Below are 23,818 nucleotides of genomic sequence, written 5' to 3' on the forward strand. Positions count from 1 at the left end.
AACCCAGGCCACCATTGTGAAAAGAGAAAGCATAGCCATGTGGCTACAGGGTCAAGCTCCTAAGCACATAACTGACCAGTTTGCTGGGTCATCTTGAACAACAGGCTTATGAGGTTTTGGGCATACATTTTATCCTAACGTACCCCTCTTTATGACAGAACAATACAGAAAGACACACAAAGCACATCAGATTCACTACAGCTTAAGACAAGCCTCAGAATTCTTTTTCATATGAATCAAAACTTTACATGTGAGATAAGAGTAATTTTTATGATTCATTTAACCATTTTGCACAAAGAAAAAGAGGAAAAAATCCAGAAATCTGACTGGTAAGAAATTCTTACCCTTTTACTAGCATGCCAGGCTTCTGGGCTCTCTTTCCCTTTCCCTGAGAAGCCCTAGTGTCCCAGCTTGCCACACCATCGCCCTGGGGGCCAAGCTGCATCACAAAGGAAAATTATCTTTTTTCGTTTTGGCCAGAACAAAACACATATGATAAAACATAGACATTAGCCACTCTGCTTAGCACCCAGTATCAAACTGGTAAGGCTTAAATTTGCCTTCAGATGGCCCCTGTCATCTTTAATCCAACCTCCAACTAGGAATTTCAACACATGGTCTCTGGGCAAGATGGTTGCCCTGAGTAACAGAAAAGATAGGAAAGGAAAGGTAGAGAAAGAAAAGTATTGCCTGTGGCGAGGTGGGGAAGGTGAAGAGTTCAGGGAGGCTAGAGCAAGACCCACTCATTGCAATGACACTGAACTTTTCAGTTCAGGCGGCCACTTGTCAGTAGTGAAGGGATCTTTTCCAGCAATCCCATCAGCTCTCAAGTTTCCCCTTTTGGGGAAAAAAAGCTTCCCATGTCCCATGGTCCTGTACATGCCTAATACTGTCACCTACAGCCATCAGCAAAAAGTACAAGACAGATTAATCAAAAGAGAATAGCAGTTAACATCCCATAGTGCCAAACCTGTTCTTAACTGAAAGAGACTTTACTGAGAGCCCTCATTTTTAAACACACTTCATTGCATTGTTGTTCATTTGGAACATTCCACTGTAAGTTATCTTTAGTAAGATTTTGCCATTTCTCTAAGACTATGCTGCCTCCCAGGCCTAATGTATAAGCTGGAAGGAACTTAGTTTTCCAGAAATTAAGGATCTCATTTTAACCTAAAATATTGGCTTGATTCTCAGGGTCTCTTGATTAACTGAGCCAATGATTTTTCCTACCTAAGCATGCAAGAAAAATGAAACAAAGGGGTAGAACATAAAAATCCCTGTGAATTTTCAAAAGCCAAGTTTTATAACCCCTGTAATATTACTGCTTACTATCAGTTCCTTTCTGAACCAGTCAGGTGTAAGAGACCTCTAACTGGATCCAAGCCAATTAATTCCCAGATCAAATCCATTCCTGGACCCAGCTCAGTTTCTGTCGTGACTTCCAAACCCTGTTTGGATCAGAAATTTGCTCAAAGAAACTTGGAGAGCTCAAAACACAAATCCATGGAGCTCTGAAATCCAAGAGAGAGCTTACCCACGATCCCCAGCTGCTCTGAGAGATCAGTGAACACAAGTGGGTCCTGCAGGTACCTTGCTTGTTCAGTTCACTCAGCGCTCCTGGGGTCGATAGAAGCTCTACTTCAGATCCCATTTCTGACACCATCTGATAAAAGAAAAACTTTAGCCAAATTAAATTTAAAGGAGTTTAATTGAACATTGAACAATTTGCAAGTCAGGTAGCCCCCAGAATCACAGCAGACTCACAGAGACTCCAGCGCAGCCACCTGGTGGAAGATTTATAGACAAAAAAGGGGAAATGATATACAGAAATTGGAAGTAAGGTACAGAACAGCTGGACTGGTTACAGATTGATGTTTTCCTTGGTTGAACACAGTTTGAACACTCAGTAGTGTATGAATGGTTAAAGTACGGCTACTGGGACTGGCCAAGTCTCAGCTATTGACACAGGCACATACTCCCAGTTAGGTTTTCAATCTTGTCTACCTATTAAGCTAGGTTGCAGTTCTTCCACAAGAACTCAAATATAGAAGTACAGAATCCTTCTCAGGACATATTTAGATCACTTTAACAGCACATATAGGCAGTCCTCACTGTGCAGAACTGTGTAGTATAAGACTGAAAAACCCTGCAATTAAGCAATCAATAATTAATGGGAAAAATTATAGTTATTCATAACCTTTGAAGTTTTTTGTTAAAACATTAAAAATCATTTTACTGCCAATTATAACAGTATGGGAAACCACATAGGAAAGGCATATAAAAAAAGTAAAACCAATTATTAATTTAGTATACTATACATTTTTTTTAAGAGATGAGGTCTCACTATGTTGCCCAGGTTGGTTTCAAACTCCTGGCCTCAAGCAATTCTCCCACCTCAGCCTCCTAAGTAGATGGGAGTACAAGTGCATGCCACTGTGCCTGGCTTAATGTATATACTTTAAAATGTCAAAAATATTGAGGATTAAAGTGTTTTGCTTCTTTGTAAAAAAAAAAATTTCATTTTTCTCTGAGGGTGGAGGAGAAATTAATGTACATCCAACCTAGGTTGAGCCCTCTAACAAGCAACCCCAGGACACTTGGAGATTCACATTTTCATGTCTAACCTTAACAAATATTTTCGTCATTGCTTTTGCAAAGTCATATCTCATTTCTATTGTTTCCAACTTATTATATGAAGTGGGCACCTTTTCTATACCTTGGCAAACTGTCATAACTCTTAAGTTTGGATCAGCTTCTAATATTTTAACTTTTGCATTTTCAACATCATGAAATATCTCTGACAATTCCTTTTCTTTTCTTTTTTTTTTTTTTTTTTTTGAGATGGAGTTTCATTCTGATCGCCCAGGCTGGAGTGCAGTAGCACGATCTCGGCTCACTGCAACCTCCGCCTCCCAGGTTCAAGTGATTCTCCTGGCTCACCCTCCCGAGTAGCTGGGATTACAGGCACCCGCCACCACGCCCAGCTAATTTTTGCATTTTTGGTAGAGACAGAATTTCACCATGTTGGCCAGGCTGGTCTCAAGCTCCTGACCTCAGGTGATCCACCCGCCTCGGCCTCCCAAAGTGCTGGGATGACAGGCGTGAGCCACCGCGCCCGGCCGGAATTCTCTGCAGTTTTTAAATGATTCCCTATGGGCTCCTAGCTGGACACTGGACACAGCCTGATTTTATATAAGGTCTTTGTCATAATATTGACAATAGGGTTTACCACACTAAATCAGTGGTTTTCAAAAACTTTAGTATATTTTAGCAATGGTTATTGAGCTTTTCTCAAGAAAAATCATACTGAAACCAAAACTATTCTGGAGTATAGGAGTAGGCATACACGACCCAGAATCCTGTCCCCTAGGCCTCTCCCTCAGCTCCTGAGGTTGTCCCCAAACAGCTCCAAAAACACAGTAATTTGCAGATATCTGCACTCCATAGATCAAAAGTCTGTGGTTAATAAAGTACAGTAAAAACACCTACACACCATGATGCAGATCAAGTAGGATGGGACACATGGGTTCTGCCCAGTGTACTGGTACCTCAAAATCATCTCATCCCTCTAATTCTGTTTCTCTGTTGCAGACCACTGATTAGGATCCAGTGTTACTCTCCACCCATCCTTCTAAACAGATGCCTCAAATTATTTTTGCCTCTCAGCCCCCACCTTGAACATGGCTTTGATTCCACTTTTCAACATCCAACTTCAGTAGCAACTCCAAGTCCTGCCTGGACCTACCAGACAACAGCCCTGTAATCAAGAGGTATCATGCACGGGCCAAGTGCAATGGCTCACACCTGTAATCTGAGGCTGAGGCAGGTGGCTTGCCTGAGGTCAGGAGTTCGAGACCAGTCTGGGCAACATGGTGAAACCCCAGTTCTACTAAAATACAAAAAATTATATTTTAGTGGCATGGCAGCATGCATCTGTAATCCCAGCTACTTGGGAGGCTGAGACAGGAGAATCGCTTGAACCCGGGAGGCGGAGGTTGCAGTGAGCCAAGATCATGCCATTGCACTCCAGCCCGGGCAGCAGAGCAAGACTCCGTCTGGGGAAAAAAAAAAAAAAAGAGAGGTATCACACATGGTTCCACACATATCTAATTTGTGTTAGTATTTCTCTCTTCACGTGCCTTTTGCTCTGTTAGCCTCTCTTAAACGATCTTTGTTCTAAAGTCTTCATGTCCTGAATTACTTCCTTGCCCTCTTTACAGGATCAAAACTAGCTGCTGGCACTGGTTTGCAGTAACAATGAGATCTGGCTTTTAAGTTGGCTGTCAATAATGTTTTGGTCATGTCATTACGAGCATGATTCCCTGTAACCTAATCTGAGAAGGCAGACAGCAGAGAGAATGGGCGGTGGACTGGAACACAGAAGGAAGCAGATTAGAAAGGAAAGAAAACATCCTCTTGTAAAGCTTTCCATAATGCTATTTTTATCTTTATAAAGATGCATGAGAGGAGAAGGAGGAGAAAGAGGAAAGGGGGAAAACTTAATGGAAAGATTTTATCAGAAAGAGAAGGAACAAATGCCCTCGTAAATACTTTCTGGAAATTTGGGAAGGTTACTATGAATGTGGCTTTGCATGCATCTGTGTACGTGTGTGGCTATTCCTTCACTTTTCTCGGTGCCCCCAACACCAAAAACAGTCTGACCTCACACCTCCCATAAATATAAAATTTACTTGGAAAATTCCATCAAAGTTTAAAATATATATTTGTGTATTCTTGATTACTAATAATTACCAGCTGATCATCCAATTCAAAAAGTTGTTCCAGGTAAGTTTCAGACAATCTTCGAATGTTTGATTTCATTGATGGAGCAATGCACATATCCCTTTAATAACATCATAAAATACAGTCAAAATTAATTTCATTAATTAGTTAGTTAGTTCCATAATTAAATCAGTGATTCTTGTAGGTGGAATGAAAGGGAGGGGAAGGAAAACACATTTCCCCTTAGGAGAAGCAGATCAGAATCACCTGGAGGACTTTTTCAAACTACTCTCGCAAGATATTGTTGTGTCCCCCAAAGGAGGATATGCCTCCCTTTCCTCTTTCCCAACTTGAAATAAACTGGCCCTATGAACACGTTACTGATGAGAATACACCGTATTTCTCAGCTTGAGAACCAGTGGGCAAATTATTCAGGTTTGCGTCTTTGAAACTGAAAAGGCTGTGGAGGGATTCCTTAACAATCTTGAGATTGGAAGCATTCATTGGCAAGACCTTATTTTGTTACTGTACAATAAAAGTTTTCCTTCAAAATAAAATATTTCCCTATCACAAATCAAAACAATACTTACCAAAGAAGATTCTGAAGACCACTTTTGATTATAACCATGATCATTCCCTCTAAATACCTCAGCGGATCCTCAGGACATGTAACAAGTATACCACATAACAGTGCCTAGGGAAAAAAAGGGAAATGGCATCAATGTTTCTGAATTTTCATGTTTTTACTAAGCAGCAGGTAACTTTTTATTGTTCAATTTGTTTTGGGTTTTTTTGTTTTTTAATTATTTATTTCTATAGGTTTTTGGGGAACAGGTGGTGTTTGGTTACATGAGTAAGTTCTTTAGTGGTGATTTGTGAGATTTTGGTGCACCCATCACCTGAGCAGTGTACACTGAACACAATTAGTAGTCTTTTATCCCTCAAACCCCTCCCACCCTTTCCCCCAAATCCCCAAAGTCCATTGTATCATTCTATGTCTTTGCATCCTCATAGTTTAGCTCCCATTTATGAGTGAGAATGTACAATGTTTGGTTTTCCATTCCTGAGTTACTTCACTTAGAATGATGGTCTCCAGTTCCATCCAGGTTACTGTGAATGCCATTAATTAGTTCCTTTTCATGGCTGAGTCATATTGCATCATATATATATGATGTGATATATATATCTCACAATTTCTTTATCCAATCATTGATTGATGGGCACTTGGGCTGGTTTCATATTTTTGCAATTGTGAATTGTGCTGTTATAAATGTGTGTGCAAGTATTTTTTTGTATAATAACTTATTTTCCTCTGGGTAGATACCCAATAGTGGGATTGCTATCCCACTACTGATCAAATGGTAGTTCTACTTTTAGTTCTTTAAGGACTCTCCACACTGTTTACTAGTTTACTTTTTTTTTGAGCAGAGTCTCACTCTTGTCGCCCAGGTTGGAGTACAATGGTGCTATCTCGGCTCACTGCAACCTCCACCTCCTGGGTTCAAGCGATTCTCCTGTCTCAGCCTCCTGAGTAGTTGGGATTAAGGCATCCAACACCACGCCCAGCTAATTTTTCTATCTGTGGTAGAAACAGGGTTTCACCATGTTGGCCAAGCTGGTCTTGAACCCCTGACCTCAGGTGATCCGCCTGCCTCAGCCTCTGAAAGTGCTGGGATTACAGGCATGATCCACCATGCCCAGCCTAGTTTACATTTTCACCAGCAGTGCAGAAGTGTTCCCTTTTCACTGCATCCACGTCAACATCTATTTTTTTTTTTTTATTTTTTGATTATGGCCATTCTTGCAGGAGTAAGGTGGTATCACACTGTGGTTTTGATTTGCATTTCCCTGATCATTCGTGATGTTGAGCATTTTTTCATGTTTGTTGGCTATCTGTATATGTTCTTTTGAGGACTGTGTATTCATGTCCTTAGCCCACTTTTTGATGGGGTTGCTTTTTTCTTGCTAATTTGTTTGAGTTCTTTGTAGATTCTGAATATTAGTCCTTTGTTGGATGTATAGATTTTCGCCTACTCTGTGGGTTGTCTGTTTACTCTAGCAGCAGCAAACTTTTTCTTATACAGTTAAAAAGTCAAATAATGTGACAGTTTTAAAGTAAATGTGTTTTTACATACCCCTCTGTATTTATTCAGTGTTAATATTCTGCTAAAGTAAAACAAAAATGCAGTTGATCTTGCCTCTTTCTAAAAATCCATCATAAACAATACAATAAAGTCACTGTACCATGAGGGTTTGCATTATGTGAGGAGTAAGTTCTTTATAGCCAATCTGAAGACATAACTATGATGCTTTACATCAGGGGTTTCTAGCCTTTTAAAGTATGAGAAGCTCATTGGGGTTTGGGGGGGGTTGTTTTGTTTTATTGTTTTGTTTTGTTTTTGTTTTGCCATTTTTGGCAATCAATCATCAAAGAGATTGAGAAAATCCACCATTAAAATAAGTGAATTTAAGAACTCTTAAAAATACATTTGTATTTTATCATTCACAACATCTACAGAGTATACACATTTGAAAAATTGTAGCTCAGTACACATAGGTGGGAAACAATGGACTTGCTGGATCTAAGATACTGTTTAAAGCACATATATGGAACTCATAAAGTCGCTGCTGTCACATTTTCCTTATGAGGTCCCCCCAAAAGAAGAAACTTCTTGTTAAAAGTGTCTGCAAGATATACAGAATTACTGATGTTTTCTCCATTTGAGACAGATGAAAAGGTCTGCAGCACACTTCCCACAGAAACGACCTGGAATTCTCCATTGGCATTTCTCTTTCCCTTTGTTGTCCACTGTTTTCTGGTGGGGTCTAGTGTGCATGTTGGGGGTGGTCGGGATGCTTCAGACCCACTCCTGCTGGCTTTTTCTCTTGATCCTCTATTTCCAGAACAAAATAACTCCATCACTTGAGTTACACAGAGCAGTCCGCCCTACCTCCATAGGCCAAGTGTCAGCAGATCTAGGCCTGGGGTCTTGTCTTAGACTCTCAGCAATTCTCATACTGTTCCTCCAAAACTAAAAAGGGTAATTTCTCCTAATTGGACCCTGGATAATAACAATCTCCCCCTTTGCAATAGCTCCATGCTCCTCTTCTTAGTGTACAGCCTGCAAGCAGGAAGCTCAGTCCTTTAGAGAATGGCAGAATGGTAAGATTTAGATCCCTCTCCCTCTCCAGCTCTGCCTTCAGACCAAGCCCATACTAACTGCTTAGACGTGCTCAGCCACCTGCAGACTGACTTCCTTTTCCCCCAAACCAAGAGACTATAGTTGCACAGGAGACTAACGGTCTCACCACTATTGCAACCTGAATTTGAACAGTCATCTATTACCTAAAGAGCCAGCAAGAGTGGGTCCTACAGGGACCTAACAAAAAGGGCTGAAGCCATCTATTATCTGGAGGCCAATCAGACTTCCCACAGCTCCCTCAATATCCTTGGTGAAAAGCCCATCTGCTCTCCAGCACTTCTGTGCCTGAGTCTCCAGAGTACTGAGTTTTTGTACTCCTCACTCTACATCCTTTTCTCCATCTTATTCTGGCACCCTGAGGACATCTACATCAGAATCACCTGGAGAATGAATTTGTCTCTGAGAATAGGGCCTAGAAACCTGCATTTTACTGAGCTCCCCAGGTGATTCCTATGCATACTGATGTCTGAGAATGTGTGCCTAAATGAAGTTCAGCTTTATGGTACATTTTTTAAAAAGCTGAGATCTGGTTAATGTATGTTAGAAATTGATTATATATATTTCCAAGCTCCACTTATAATAAACTACTTTTCCTGAAAAGCTATCCTGCAGAAGTCAGGTTGAGAGGATAAGTCTCTGAAATGCTAATAAAGGCATATGGAACTAGCAGAGGTGAAATGCACACTTTTCACATAGGAAATCTCACTGTTGGCCAGGTGTGGTGGTTCATGCCTATAATCCCACCACTTTATGAGACCAAGGTGGGAGGTTTGCTTGAAGACAGGAGTTCAGGACTACCTTGGGCAATACAGTGAGACCCCATCTCTAAAAAATACAAAAATTGTTTTAAAAATTAGCTGAGCATGGTGGCATGCACCTGTAGCCCTAGCTACTTGCTAGGTGGGAGGTGGGAGGATTGCTTGAGCCCAGGAGTTCAAGGCTGCAGTGAGTTATTATCACAACACTGTACTGCAGCCTGGGTGGCAGAGAAAGACCTTGTCTCAAAAAATAATAATAGAGAAAGAAATCTCACTGTTTGTCTTTTTCCCTTGGACAAAATAGCACAGCATGATATTTTTTGTATTAATGAGGGAACAGTGCATAGCTACATGCCAATAAGACAGCACAGTTAGTGAATCAATAGCTTTTTCCTGCCCAGTGAAAATAAAAATCACAAAACCATTAACTTAGTCTTTATTGTAAGCAGAAGCAAAAGAAACATTCCCACAAGATTAATGTTTGACTCTCAAAAACATTAATCAGGGCCTTATTATTAATAATATTCTCAGTAAAAACTTACACAATCAAGGACAAAAAAGTCCATGAGTTAATTATTGGATTAGCTCTCTCAAGCTTGTAAATTCACAAAGCAATTACGTAATCCTCACTTTCTTTTGGCTCTACTTCCCTACACTCAGTTCCCAATATTTCTCATCTATTCTGAAGGATGTTCTGGGTCCTAAGGACAAACATGGGTTTAACCAGGACTGTTGCTTCCACTCCTTTCTCCTGCTACCTATCTTTCAAAGAGCAAGATAATGCAAAGCGTGGAGTCCACTTGGTTTAAGTCTGGGATCTGCAATCTTCTACCATGCAACCATTGACAAATTACGTCTCTGTTTCTGTTTCCTTAAAAAAGGGGGATAATAAAGGTTCATACGCTATAGGGCTATCACGAAAATTAAAAACTGCTTTGAACAGTGTCTAGCACAAAATAGACACTCAACAGATAATGACAACAAGCTATTACATATATATATATATATATATATATATTTTTTTTTTTTTTTTTTTTTTTTTTTTTGAGACAAGGTCTTGCTCTGTAACCCAGGCTGGAGTGCAGTGGCACAATCAACTCAGTGTAATCTCAAGCTCTTGAGCTCAGGCAATCCTCCCACCTCAGCCTCCCAAGGAGCTAGGACTACAGGCAATAGCCCCCAAACTCACTTAATTTTGTTGTTGAAATGGAGTCTCACTCTGTTGCCCCGGCTAGTCCTGAACTCCTGGCCTTAAGTGATCTTCCTTCCTCTCAGCCTCCCAAAGTGCTGGGATTACAGGCATGAGCCACTGTGCCTGGTCCGTCACCATTTTTAACCATTCTGCTGTTAATTATCACCTTCATTAGAGGAAAACACTTGGACATAGAGAAAAGAAATTGAAAATATTCCCGTATACCACTCAAAGTCCAGTGTGATGACTGACAGAGAAAGACAGAGACTGACTCTGACTTAAACCACACCTAATGGAAGATGTTAGGACAAAAGCATTTAGTGGAAAATGGCTAGGAGAGAACTGAATAGACCAATAGTTCAAATATAAATAGCAAGATAGTAACTATTATAACCCTTGGTGGACACACAAAAACAAATGTAAGACACTTAAGAGAGCAAGTATTGTTTAGCTTTTTAGATACTCAGATAAACATAGTGAAATATGCTGAGGGCTGAAATAGTAATATTATAATATAAAAAATAATTACTCCAGAAGTACAGAGATAAAAGTGATTATCAAATACTTGGGGAGCCTTCAGCAGGTGAAGAAACAGAAAAACATTGTTCAAAGTCCCTTCCATTTCCCTATCCCCTACCCCAACCTCTGAAACATATCTAAAGCAGTATCTCACAAATGATCGCCATCCCCCTGTGGGATGGAGATGGAGGTAGCACGCTGTTGTTTTGGGAGATATCTTAATTTGTATTTATGGAAGTTAGTAAGTTACAATTTTGAAAATAAAGGGGCTTTTATGTCTTTTTAACATTGAAATAGATGGTGTCAAAATTTTATTTTAGAAACTCTATAAATGAATATTCTGGAAGATTACTGAAAGAGGCCAACTAGCTTCAACATTCAGATGAGACCCCAGGAAGAGGAAGATGCCCCTCAGGACCAGACTTGAAGGGGGCTTTTTTTGTTTTTTTCCTTTTTTTTTTTTTGTTAGACTTGAAGGTTTTTAAAGCAGATTGGACAGGACAGGTGAGGAGCAGCAGGCTCTATGAGGTAAGAGTGAGACAAGGGACTCTGATACCTGCCGGACTGGGCCTGTCCCAGTGGGGAAGCAGTCCCAGCCGTCTCATCCCCTCTAAGAAAATTGTTATTGGAAAAATAATAAATCATGTGCTTTTCTTTGTTTAGTGTCCTGTGGATTTACCTCAGGAACTACATGTGTAAACTGCCTGGCTGGGCTGAGGGAATTCAGCAAAGATAACTGTCCTCCGGCAAAGCCACAACCTTCCTGCCCAAGGTCCAGCAAAATGAGTTAGTGTATCCAGCTCCTCCTCTCCTAAATGGGCAGGGCAGTCCCTTGCTCAAGAATCAGTAATTCCTGATTCTTGCATCTCTGATAAATACGTGCAGCAATTAGTCTCTTAAAAAAAAATACCTGGCCCAGCACGGTGGCTCACGCCTGTAATCTCAACACTTGGGAGGCCAAGACAGGCAGATCACAAAGCCAGGAGATTGAGACCGTCCTGGCTAACACGGTGAAACCCTGTCTCTACGAAAAATACAAAAAATTAGCCAGGCATGGTGGCAGGCGCCTGTAGTCCCAGCTACTCAGGAGGCTGAGACAGGAGAATGGCAGGAACCCAGGAGGCGGAGCTTGCAGTGAGCCGAGATCGTGCCACTGTACTCCAGCCTGGGCGACAGAGCAAGACTCTGTCTCAAAAAAAAAAAAACCTGATTGGCAACTTAATCTTGAAAGAAACATAAAACATAAAAACTTCTCAGAAAAATCATAATTACCAAAAAAAAACAACAACATTGGCTTTAAAACCATGATTTGTAGATTGAGGACCCCCTCTGCTGAACAGATCTGGTTTTGCAAACTCTTTTCATCTTCCCTAAATGCTAAACTGAAATTGGAGCTCACCATTTGAAAAGTACTTTCTTCCTCTCAGATACAATCACTAGGTGTATCTGCTTAATGTTTTTGTAGACCATAATATCTAACTCATCTTTGGTCCCTGTGGGGCAGTCCTTGTTTGTCCGTAAACAATGTACTGACTTCTACCTAGTAGAAAATTGAGGGAGAAACCAGGGTTTCTATGTTATTTCTGGATGACCCACTGTCTGAAGGTCTACCAATAAGGCTTTATTTATTTATGTGAGCTCCTATCTTAATAATCTCTTTCAAAACACAAATGCCTTTGGGAAGGAGTATATCCAAAAATAGAGGGCACATTAAGCTAATTCCCACAGTGGTGGAAAGAGTATCTCAGAGTTCTGAGAGACAGAAATGAAGAATACAGGGAGAGTGAGGGATTGGAAGGCAATATTTAGTTTTCCTACAATTTCTACCTATCTTCAGGTGACTTAAAAAAAAAAACCTCTGAATTTCTAAAATATATTTTTCCTGAATCTTAATGATGAAATGTAAATATCTTCATCTCTATTTCTCCAAGATAGATTTCTATGAAAATATAGAATCAAAAGGTATATATTACAGATCTTCATACATATCTCAAAACTGTTTTCCCAAAAGGTATTATCAACGTATAATCTCATCCCAAATGGATAAATGCTCAGAGAGCTCAGGAGACAAGCTCAGGCTAGAGACAGCCTCAGAGTCACAGCTCCAAGTGGTTGAAGCCATTGAGGTGTTTTCAACTAGCACGTGGTAGAGACCCAGCAAATATTTGCTGATAGAATGTCCTAGTGTATCCCCCTCAGCTGACCACTCTTGCTGTTCCCCGACAAAAAAGACTGGCTGGTGTCAAGAGCCTCATCTGTTCAAAAAATTAAGTTACTTGTTTAACTTGAATTGAACATAGAATCCAGTAGTCTTTAAGCTGGGCATGTGAATCTCCAAGAGCCCACAAAGACTTTTGAAGGATTACATGGGCAAGAATAGTATAACGGAGTCCACTTTCAGATCCTCACCTTTCCTACGCAGGTTGGCCTTCTATATCCATGGGTCCTGCATCCATAGATTCAATCAACCACAGACCAAAAATATTTGAAAAAAAGTTTCATCTGCACTAAACACATACAGAATGTTTCCTCTTGTCATTATTCCCTAAATGAAACAGTATACCATCTACTTACATAGCATTTACATTGTATTAGATATAAGTAATCTAAAGATGATTTAAAGTATAGAAGAGGATGTGTATAGGTTATATACAAATGCCATGCCACTTTTTATCAGGAATTTGAACATTCTCCAACGTCAGTCTCCAAGGAAGGTCTTGGAACCAATCCCCCATGGATACTGAGGGATTACTGTATTCTTTACTTAAATTGATCTGCCTGAGGACACAGTTTGCTATTTTCTTTTCCTACTTTTCTCTTTCACAATGGCTCTTCCTCCCACTCTAGAAAATAAAGCCCTCTATCACATCCATCTGGAATCTTACTATAAAGAAAACTGAAGCAGAGAGATTTGGAAATTTTCTCAGTCACCCAGTTAACAATTGGTGAAGCCTAGAATCAAACTTAGGCAATTTTTTTTTTTTCTGTAAAGACAGTCTCTCACTATGTTGCCCAGGCTAGTTTCAAACTCCTGGCCTCAAGCAATCCTCCTGCCTCACACTGCCAAAGTGCTGGAATGACAGTCATGAGCCATCATGTGGGGCCTAGGAAGGTCTTACAAATAAGAAATAATCCCCTCATCTTGCTTCAGATGCTTTAGGTTTCAAGTAACAAACTCAACTTAATATGGACTCTATTAGCTCCTACAAGAAATTCAAAGGTAGATGAAGCTTCAGTGTGGGTTTAATCCAGTGGCTCACTGATGTCACTAGGGCCTGGTTTCTTTCCATTTCCCCAATTGGCCTTTTGTGGAATCTACTTCATGCTAAAATTCTCTCTCCTTGTGGCCACACAGGTAATTGCCAATGTTCCCAGGATTAAGTGCTTCCCCATCAACATCCAGAGAGGGTATATCCAACCAGCATCCTGATCCAAATCAGCTTGGATTACATATTGCCCTCCCCCATGACCCTATACCTTCTGCCTCCCTGTCATCACAAACATAATGGCCAGGGAAACTGAATGCACCGGTTGTTGCAAGCCAGTTGGGGTCCAACCCCAGAGATGGGGATAGACAGTTTTCTTGAAGCAAATGGGCTAGGTGAGGAAAGAGACAGCATATAGAATAAGAATGTAGGAAATATTAGGAAGAGGGAAGTAGATGCTATGTAGGCAACTTGTAAATGCCCAGTAGACATCTGCTCCTGGAGAACATGGGAAAGGAAGAAGAAAAGGGAGTAATTACAGTAATTGAGATCCACTTACTGAGTGATGCTGTTGTGATCTATATGTTTTTAGAGACTGCTTTGAGATCTAACTTGATCTGACTCCCCTTATATGAACAAGCCAAGTATGGCAGATTGTATTTTCCACAATGGCCATGATAGTATCTCCCATCCTCCATGTACTTTTTGCAATGTGCCTTTGTTATACCTCCCATCATGAAATGGGTTCCACGTTCCCTCCCCTTGAATCTAAGTGAAAATAATGTTGACTTCCAAACCTAGGTCATAAATAATGGTATAACTTCTACCTGGTTCTCTCTGGGAAGGTTTGGTCTTAGAAATCAGCTACCATACTGTGAGGAAGTCTAAGCAGCCCATGGGCAGGTACAGATGAAAAGGAACCAAGCCTACTGGTTCACAGTCCTGGCTGAACTCCCAGCCAACAGCCAGCACCAACTTGCTAGGCATGCAAAAGAAGATATCATCTTAAAAGCGGATCTTCCACCCCCTGCAAAACCTTGCCAAAATTTCAAATTTTTAAGCAAACTAAGTGATTCCTGTTGTTGTAAGCCACCAAGTGCTTTAACTGGTTGTATGTCACAGGGCAATAGATAATTGATACACCAAACAAACAGAAAATGAACACACAGCCAAATCAAAGCTGTCATTCCATCCATCCCTAGCTACACACATTCTGAAAAAAAAAGCCTACCCATAACTATCTTTCATTTTAGATTTTCAAATTTCAAACATGTATAAACAGTAGTATAGGGAACACTTATGTACCTATCACCCAGTTTCAACAATAATTATTCTGTGATTTTTGTATCATCTATATATCTACCCATTTCTACCTATTCTCAATTATAATTTAAGGTAAAATTTATATTATTTCAAATGCATAAATCTTATTGGTATAATTTTGATAATGAAAATACCCACACCCCGGGTGTGGTTTCTTTCCAACTCTCCGGAAAGTTCTCATGTCTCTCTCCAGTTAATCCTCCTGTATCACTCAGAGTCCAGTCAAGAGACAGAAATCACACCCGTGTTTTGAATAAAGAACATTTATTCTATCTCATAAATACATTCTAATAAAGAATGCAATTTAAAGAATTTCTAACTAGTAAAAAGAGAGTAACTACTAAGAGAGAGCAAAAGAGAACACTAAAGGACACCCTGTGGCTCAGACAGAGTACCCAAAGATGAAATAACCTTGGAAGGAGGCAGCCACCTCCCCAAGGCTGAGATTCAGAGAATGTGGAGTGTGGCTGAGGTGTAGTGGGGAAGTCCATTAGGTTGCCCTGAGACAGAGATAGTTCTCAGCCATGATGGTCCAAGGCTTGGTGAACAGGACCCCACCAGCTCACACTAGTGAGCAGACGCCCCCTGCTGGGGTGCCAATGGGCTGAGGCTGGTGAGCAAAACTTGCTGAAGAGTGGGCACCACTGGGTGCACCACACACATGCTCCTGGAAGCTGTGTCATGTGAACAAGAAGTGAGGAAGCACACAGGAACCAGGAAGTCAAGCCCCATCTCCCTCCAGGGTCCCTCCAGCACTGACAAGGCTTAACACCATGCTAGCCCAAAGCAATGCCAAGGTCTAGATCATGACACCAGTCCAGCTTCTAGGTGTCAAGGGCTACTTTTCCCCTCCTCAATATTTCTGCAGTGTTATAATCAGCTGTCTAGTTTTATAGGGAAAAAAATTTTAGACTTTAACTAAAATTGCACTGAATTTATACATTTTCTGGGAAGACATTACATGTTGTTATTTTCCCATTCATAAACACGGCAGAGTACTTCATTTCTTTAGGTCACCTTAAACGTCTTTCAATAAAATTTTACAAATTCCTCCAAACAGGTCTTTCACATCTTGTCCTAAGAAACCTTATATTTTTGTGGCTATTATGAATGTAATTTCTTTTTTTTTTTTTTTTTTTTGAGACAGAGTCTTACTCTGTTGCCCAGGCTGGAATGCAGTGGCACGATCTCGGCTCACTGCAAGCTCTGCCTCCCAGGTTCACGCCATTCTCCTGCCTCAGCCTCCTAAGCAGCTGGGACTACAGGCGCCCGCCACCACACCCAGCTAATTTTTTTTGTATTTTTAGTAGAGACGAGGTTTCACCGTGTTAGTCAGGATGGTCTCAAGCTCCTGACCTCGTGATCCGCCTGCCTCAGCCTCCCAAAGTGCTGGGATTACAGGCGTGAGCCACTGCGCCGGCCTATGAATGTAATTTTTAAAAGCTACTATTTAAAACTTTGGTTCTAGTGAATTGAAATGCAATTGATTTTTTAATATTCAGTGGAAGAATTTTGTGAGGACTTTTTTTTTTTTTTTGAGATGGAGTTCGCTCTCATTGCCCAGGCTGGAGTGCAATGGCGTGATCGCAGCTCACCGCAACCTTCACCTCCTGGGTTCAAGAGATTCCCCTGCCTCAGCCACCCAAGTAGCTGGGATTAAAGGCATGCGCCACCACACCCAGCTAATTTTGTATTTTTAGCGAACTTTCTCCATGTTGGTCAGGCTGGTCTTGAACTCCCAACCTCAGGTGATCTGCCCACCTCGGCCTCCCAAGGATTTTTTTTTTTTTTGTCTACTCTTTCACTGTGGGTGTAATGGAATAGTCAGAAACTGAAAATACTAGGAAATGTAGGACTATGGATATTGAGAGCCCATTTGACAACTGAGGATTGGATTTAAAGTGACACAAGTCAGTTTAATTGTGTGTTCTTCCTTTAAATAATGTTCAATTGCTCAGGGGTAAGCACGGACTGCTGGATATTTGAGTTTTACCAGGGATAGGTGTTTGTCACATCAATAGGACAGAGGGAGAAACAGGTAAAGGAGATAATCGTATTTGAAAGTGATCATAATGACGGTGGCATTTTAAAAGCATGTCTGCAAATGATATTTCTTACATAAAGAGGTGGGGTTTAATTCCTCTCCTCTTGAATATGGATTAGTCTTAATAGTCCACTTGTAATGAAGAGAATACAGTGAAAGTGATGTTGAGTAACTTCTGGGGCTAGGTTATAAAAGGAGATTTTACTTGGCTCTGTCTCTTGGACACCTGTTTCGGGACCCAGCCTCCACGCTGTGAGGAAGCTCAAGCCACATGGAGATGTTACACATAGATGTTCTAACTGTCAGTCTCAGGAGAGGTCCTCATCGACAGCCAGCATCAACTGCCAGGCATGTAAGTAAGGAAGCCTTCAAGATGATTTTAACTTCAGCCACTCTGACATGTAAGTGCATGAGAGATCTCAAGCAATAACATTCTGTCAACTCCCATAACTGTGAGAGGCAATAATAAAATGAATACTGTTATTTTAAATCACTAAATGTTGTAAAGACATTTAGGTAATAGACATCTACAATAATGATGAACCAAGGAATCTAAGATGGGTAAAGAGAGAAATGAGGACATAAGAGTAATATTTGATAGTGCAAAGATAATTGAATGAAATGGTGGTTTGAGTCAGTTGAAGAAGTGCTAGTGTAGAAGCTCCAATGTGAGTGAGCTAAGAAATTAAGAGATAAGTGGATGAAGAAATGGAGATTTCAGAGATGGTACAGCAATTTAGGACAAAATGGTTAAGAGTATGACCATAGAAGGACATGACTGAGGAATGGTGAAGCAAAGATAACTGGAAGAAAGGTCAAGGATGTGAACGGAACATCCCTGTGAATACTGCAGCCACAAGAACAATGACAGGAGTAGAGAGAAAGGAAGATGGTGAGCCAGATGCTAATGCTACCAACAAAACATAGAGATTGGTACATAATGAAGACAGTGAGTGCTAAATCTGATGTTATGAACTACAAAGAAGCTGAGACTTTAGAAAAAGGAGGGAAGATATGTAGTTTGGAAGTGGAAATGGGGAGCCAAGGAAGACACCTAACCTATCTCTAGATCTGAGGTAAACTGAGGAGTGAAACAAGACAGTCTCCATAGGATTTCATATCTCAGTAGGATGTGGAAAGTCACCATGGTCCAATGATCCTGCTACAACAACTAGAAAAAAACAGACACATTACAAAAATCACATTTAAAAAAGATATTGGAGAGCCATGGAACTCCAGGGGAAGGAAAATTTTCTGAAGTGAGCTGACAATGCACAGCTGTTTTTTTTCCCTGGGAACGTGTGCCAGCTCTGGATAGGAAAGAGGACAGGGCTGGGCCCATGCAGAGAAAGTCTACAAATGGGAAGAGAAACCAATAGACTTATGGTGGTGGCACGGGGCTAATATGACAGGTTAGAAACTTGAGGTGCCCCAAGTGTGGCCACTGTCTCCCATAAGGCAGTGAGTTCTGGGAGCGCTCACACAGGAGGCTGAGGAGCTAGAACATCAACTTCTACAAGGCAGAGTGAGTCTTTCATAATCTCAGGGAAGGAAGAGGAAGCCTGCCTCAAACATACAGCCAGCATAACCTTCAATGTACTTGCCAGATTTTACAGTTGAGGGCCTACGGCCGCCGCGCCATCTGGGAAGTGAGGAGCGCCTCTGCCCTGCTGCCCCACCGTCTGGGAAGTGAGGAGCACCTCGGCCTGGCCGCCCCACCACCTGGGAAGTGAGGAGCGCCTCTGCCTGGCTGTCCCCTCCTCTGGGAAGTGAGGAGGCCCTCTGTCCTGCCGCCCCACAGTCTGCGAAGACAGGAGCGCCTCCGCCCAGCTGCCCAACCGTCTGGGAAGTGAGCAGCGCCTCTGCCCAGCCGCCGCACCTTCTGGGAAGTGAGGAGCGCCTCTACCTGGTCACTGCCCCATCTGGAAAGTGAGGAGCTCCTTTGCCCGGCCGTTGTGCAACCCTCCAAGTGTGAAGTGGCAGCCTTGTGTGTGATTTTTATGCCCTCCCCAAGTTTGCATTTTTGATATTAAAGTTTACTTTTAAAAGTTTTAAATTGGGGAATATATATATACGTTTATATATATATAAAAGTTGAGGGCCTACAAGGGAAACTAAAGAGCTAAGCTTAAATACCTCCGAAGAGCAGAACCAAATCTCTCACAATCTTTCAGTCTGAGGAGACACAGACTGGCTAGCTTCTCAATCAAAAGCCCAGAAGAGCTATGCCTGAGGAACAGGGATGAACCAGATGTAAACCGAACCCAAATAAATCCACAGTCCAAGCTCAACACAGATCAGTCCCTTCCTGGACTGAGGTCATGAGCTCTGTACCCTATACAGAGGAGAGGACGAACCTTTGCTGGTGAAAGAGTATATCATCTGGAGCTTCTATTGTTCTTTTCTCACACAATGTCCAATAAAAATAAGAAATTACTAGGTATGTACGAAGACAGGAAAATGTCTTGAATTATCAACAGAAGAAAATAAGCAATAGAAGCAGACCCACAAATGATCTGGATATTCAAGTTAACAAATAATGATTTAATTTTATGTATTTATTTTATTTATTTCTCACTCCATCACCCAGGCTGGAGTGTAATGGTGTGATCTCAGCTCACTGCAACCTCTGCCTCCTGGGTTCAAGCGATTCTCATGCCTCAGCTTCCCAAATAGCTGGAATTACAGGCATGTACCACCACACCTGGCAAATTTTTGTATTTTTAGTAGAGACAGGGTTTCAGCTGGTCTCAAACTCCTGGCCTCAAGTGATCCACCCACCTCGGCCTCCCAAAGTGCTAGAATTACAGGTATGAGCAACAAACAATAATTTTAAAATAACAACCATCAACATGTGTGTTAATCCATTTTGCAGTGCTATAAAGAAATACCTGAGGCCGGGTAATTTAAAAAGAAAAGAGTTGTATGTGGCTTAGGGTTCTGCAGGGTGTACAAGAAGCATGGTGCCAGCATCTGCTCGGCTTCTGGCGAAGACCTCAGGAAGCTTTTACTCACTGCAGAAGGCAAAGGGAGCCAGCATGTCACACGGCAAGAGAAGGAGTAAGAGAAACAGCTAGAGGGAGGCTCTTTTAAACAACCAGCTCTTGGGTGAACTAATAGAGGGAGAACTCACTCATTATCACAGGGGAGGGCACAAAGCCATTCTTGAGGGATCTGCCCACATGACTCAAATACCTCCCACTGGGCCCCACCTCCAACACTGGGGATCAAATTTTAACAGATTTGGAGAGAACAAATAAAGAAAACAGAAAAAGGCAAAATGAATGAAAAGATGCATAATTCTAATAATCAGAATTTATTTAAAAATCAAATTGTCATTCTAGAACTGAAAAACATGTCTAAAATTAAGATTTCATTTGATATATTTAAAAGTAGACTGGAGACAGCACAAAGCAAAATTAGTAAACTTGAAAACCATCAATGAAAAAGATCCAAACTTGAGCTCAAAAAGAAGAAAATGGGGAAAAAGCAGAAGAGATCAAAAGAGGCATGTAGAACAAGGTAAAGAAAAAGAAAAAAAAAGCTAACATATGTACGATTGGAGTTCCAAAAGGAAAAGAGAGAACTGAATAGAAGTACTATTTGAAAAGAACCAAGAATTTTCTAAAATGGATGAAAAATATCTATCAACAGATTCAGTAAGCCCAGGGGACCAAGCAGGATTGTTTAAAATGTTTTTTAATTTTTTATTTTTTTAGAGATAGGGTCTTGCTCCATCACCCAGGCTGGAGTTCAGTGGTGCGATCATAGTTCACTGCAGCCTCAAATTCCTGGGCTCAAGTGATCCTCTCCTCTCAGCCTTATGAGTAGCAGGGACTACAGGTGTGAGCCACTACAACGAGTTAGCTTTTTTTTTTTTTTTTTTTTTTAATTTTTGTACACACAGGGTCTCACTATGTTACCGACGCTGGTCTTGAACTCCTGGCAAGCAATCCACCTGCCTTGGGCTCTCACAGTGCTGGGATTACAGGCATGAACCACTAAGCCAGGCCTGATTTTTTTAAAAATCAGTCTCTATTCAAGAGATTTGCAGGAAAATGATATTGTAGGTAGAAAATCAGGTTTTATTTAGGACAGGTAGATGAAATTCAGAAGAGGTTAAATATACAGGGAAAACTTTAATGAAAGGTTATTTATGTATTCCAAAGCTTGCAGAAGATGGGTTTTAGAAAAGTATAAAACCTGCCAGATATGGTGGGTCACGCTATGGTGGGTCATGCCTGTAATCTCAGCACTTTGGGAGGCTGAGATGGGTGGATCACCTGAGGTTAGGAGTTCGAGACCAGCCTGACCAACATGGTGAAACCCTGTCTCGACTAAAAATACAAAAATTGGCTGAGCACGGTGGCAGGTGCCTGTAGTCTCAGCTACTTGGGAGGCTGAGGCAGGAGAATCGCTTGAACCCAGGAGGCGGAGGTTGCAGTGAGCTGAGATGGCACCACTGCACTCTAGCCTGGGCGACAGAGCTAGACTCCATCTCCAAAAGAAAAAAAAAAAGTATAAAACCCATCTGGGAAATTGAGTCAGATAAATAAATGTACAGACAGGATATGAGGCAGAATGGAATTCATCTTGATATTCTCTTAGGAGAAATGGGTAATGAGTTTAAGGTGGGTGTGTGGGGCCCAGAAGATTGCTCCTTTGCACTTGCTGCTAGTGTGGTAGCAGAGGTGAGTGAAGGACTCCTCGGGAGAACATGATCTTAGACAATGGAGAATGCATGTAAGGGCCTCCTCTATGGGTGCAGAACAATGTGGCAAGCTGGTAAGGAAGGAATGCTTTCACCCAGAGGGGGAACTGGGGACTGCCTCATTGCAGCTTTATGATGTTATAGTAACTGGCGGCCTAGATGAGAAGAGGCCATCCCTTCCTTGATGTACCCTGACTCTCAACTCAAGTCCATTTCTGCCACCTGCTCCACCGCCATATCACAGACTGAGCCATCACTCAGAATGGCTGCACCCTGAATTGTAAATATAAACGTTCCACTTTCTGACCCCCACCTCCTATGTTTCCAGCTCCCTCACTTAATTACTCCCTCTACTTCTCTTCACTCACCTCTTAGAGGAGTCTTCACTTTCTGTCCATGTATCAGTATGATATCCTTTTCTCATTTCCCACTGAGTCCTTAGAGTCCTTGGCCCATCACTTCAGATACTCAGGAGCTTAGCTCCCTAACCTACTGCCTTTCCATTCTATTAATATGTGCCTGGCAAATTCCTATTCCAGACGAAGTCAACTTGGTTATCTCTGTACCTCATCTGATTTACTGACTGCTACTTGAGAAAATCACACAACTGGGAAGATGGGTACCATTCTCCCTACATATTTTCAAGCACAATTGTATAGAAGTACAACACGAAACTCACTGTAATAAATTAAAACAATACAGCTATGGACAGAGTAAAAAGTTAGAATTCTCCATCTCCTCCCCCAAAACCATTCCACAAGACATCTGTTATTAACAGTTTGGCATAGGTTCTATGCATGCACTATTGTCTTAAAGATAGATATATACACATATATGTACATAAACACATATACAACATATATGAAATCAGATGGACAGCTAGAGCAGAATGGACAGTTGCTAAGCAACTTGCACTTTTTCTTTTTTACTTAATAATATGTGTTGGGAGCCAGCCATGTGGTGTATGCCTGTAGTCCTAGCTACTTGGGAGGCTGAGGTGGGAGGATCACTTGAGCCCAGGAGTTTGAGGCTGCAGTGAGCTAGGATAGAGCCACTACACTCTAGCCTGGGTGGCAGACCAACACCCCGTGTCTCAATAATAATGATGATAATAATAATATGTCTTGGAGGGCATTTCTTCTTAGTAGGTACAGATATACTTTATTCTACATAATGCCTCATTCGCTTAGTCACTCTAGGTCATTTACTATTTTTACTATGAAACAAAGTTATAATGAATATCCTTGTACATCCTCGTGAACACATGTGCAAGTATTTCTCTAAAGTAGATCCCTAGAAGTGGAAATGCTTGGTTAAAGGGTACATGTATTTAACATCTTAATAAATATTTCTCAATTACCATCCAAAAAGGAGACAGGGGTGGGGGGTCTCTACCAAATTGCCCTTCCAACCGCCTAGGAGCGTTACTACCCTCAGGTGGGACCTCCTCTTTCTTTCCCTAGACATCTCTCTCCCTCATTCTCCACATAACGTATCTTTGCTCGAACCTCCTACTGCACCAACAGCCCCATCCCCACTCAAACATGCACATTCTTGGTAAATATCTCACCAACTATTTGTAGAGAAAAAAAGAGGTCAACAAAGGCAAACGTTCTCAGCTTCCTACCCCCAAACCTACAAAACCTAATGTCTATCCCCTTCCTGTCTTCCTTCTCTCCTATTACAATGGGAGTAGGAGGGCAGTCCTTCCTGTTGTCTAAAGGCAATCCTGGTTGAGATTGCCTTCACAAAGGCCTTACCTTCACAAAGGGCTGACTACACTGACCAAAGGTCTCAGCTTCCACTCTCCCCTTAGCTAACCTCCATCTATTTTCTGCCCTCACGGCTCCATGGAAACCTCAGGCTCACCTTGGGCAGAATTCAGCTCCTTATCTTAGGTGACTAGTGCCTACTCCCTACTTCTGACAACATTCTTCGTAATGCCAGTCTGCTGATTTTCCTCCTCAGGCTCTCTGGTACTTCTTTCTCACTCCTCCACTCCTCAGGCACTTCTTGTCCAAACCTTAAAATCTGAGTTTGGGGTTTCCCATCTGGGCCTTGTGCTCATTCCCCCTGGGAGATGTCACTCATTCCCCACGTGCAGCCACCATCACCCTCTGTCTTCTCTCTAATCAGCGTC

At 41.5% G+C, this 23,818-nt stretch overlaps 1 protein-coding gene across 3 annotated transcripts in view; it reads right to left on the reverse strand.

The window, feature by feature from the left end:
- Positions 1-23,818, reverse strand: part of FBXL13 (F-box and leucine rich repeat protein 13) — a 269,907-nt gene that overhangs the window by 245,559 nt on the left and 530 nt on the right. For 2 of the 3 annotated variants that reach the window (XM_054494956.2, XM_054494957.2), the window contains exons 2-3: positions 5,313-5,416; positions 4,753-4,843 (exon numbers count right to left, since the gene is read on the reverse strand). In XM_054494956.2, the coding sequence (XP_054350931.1) occupies positions 4,753-4,843; positions 5,313-5,416 (195 nt within the window). Of the gene's footprint in view, positions 1-1,534; positions 1,664-4,752; positions 4,844-5,312; positions 5,417-23,818 lie in introns of all 3 variants that reach the window. The other variant, XM_063667682.1, reaches the window with a different exon arrangement.

This window comes from Pongo pygmaeus, chromosome 6 (genome assembly GCF_028885625.2).
Source record: "Pongo pygmaeus isolate AG05252 chromosome 6, NHGRI_mPonPyg2-v2.0_pri, whole genome shotgun sequence".
NCBI lineage: Eukaryota > Metazoa > Chordata > Mammalia > Primates > Hominidae > Pongo > Pongo pygmaeus.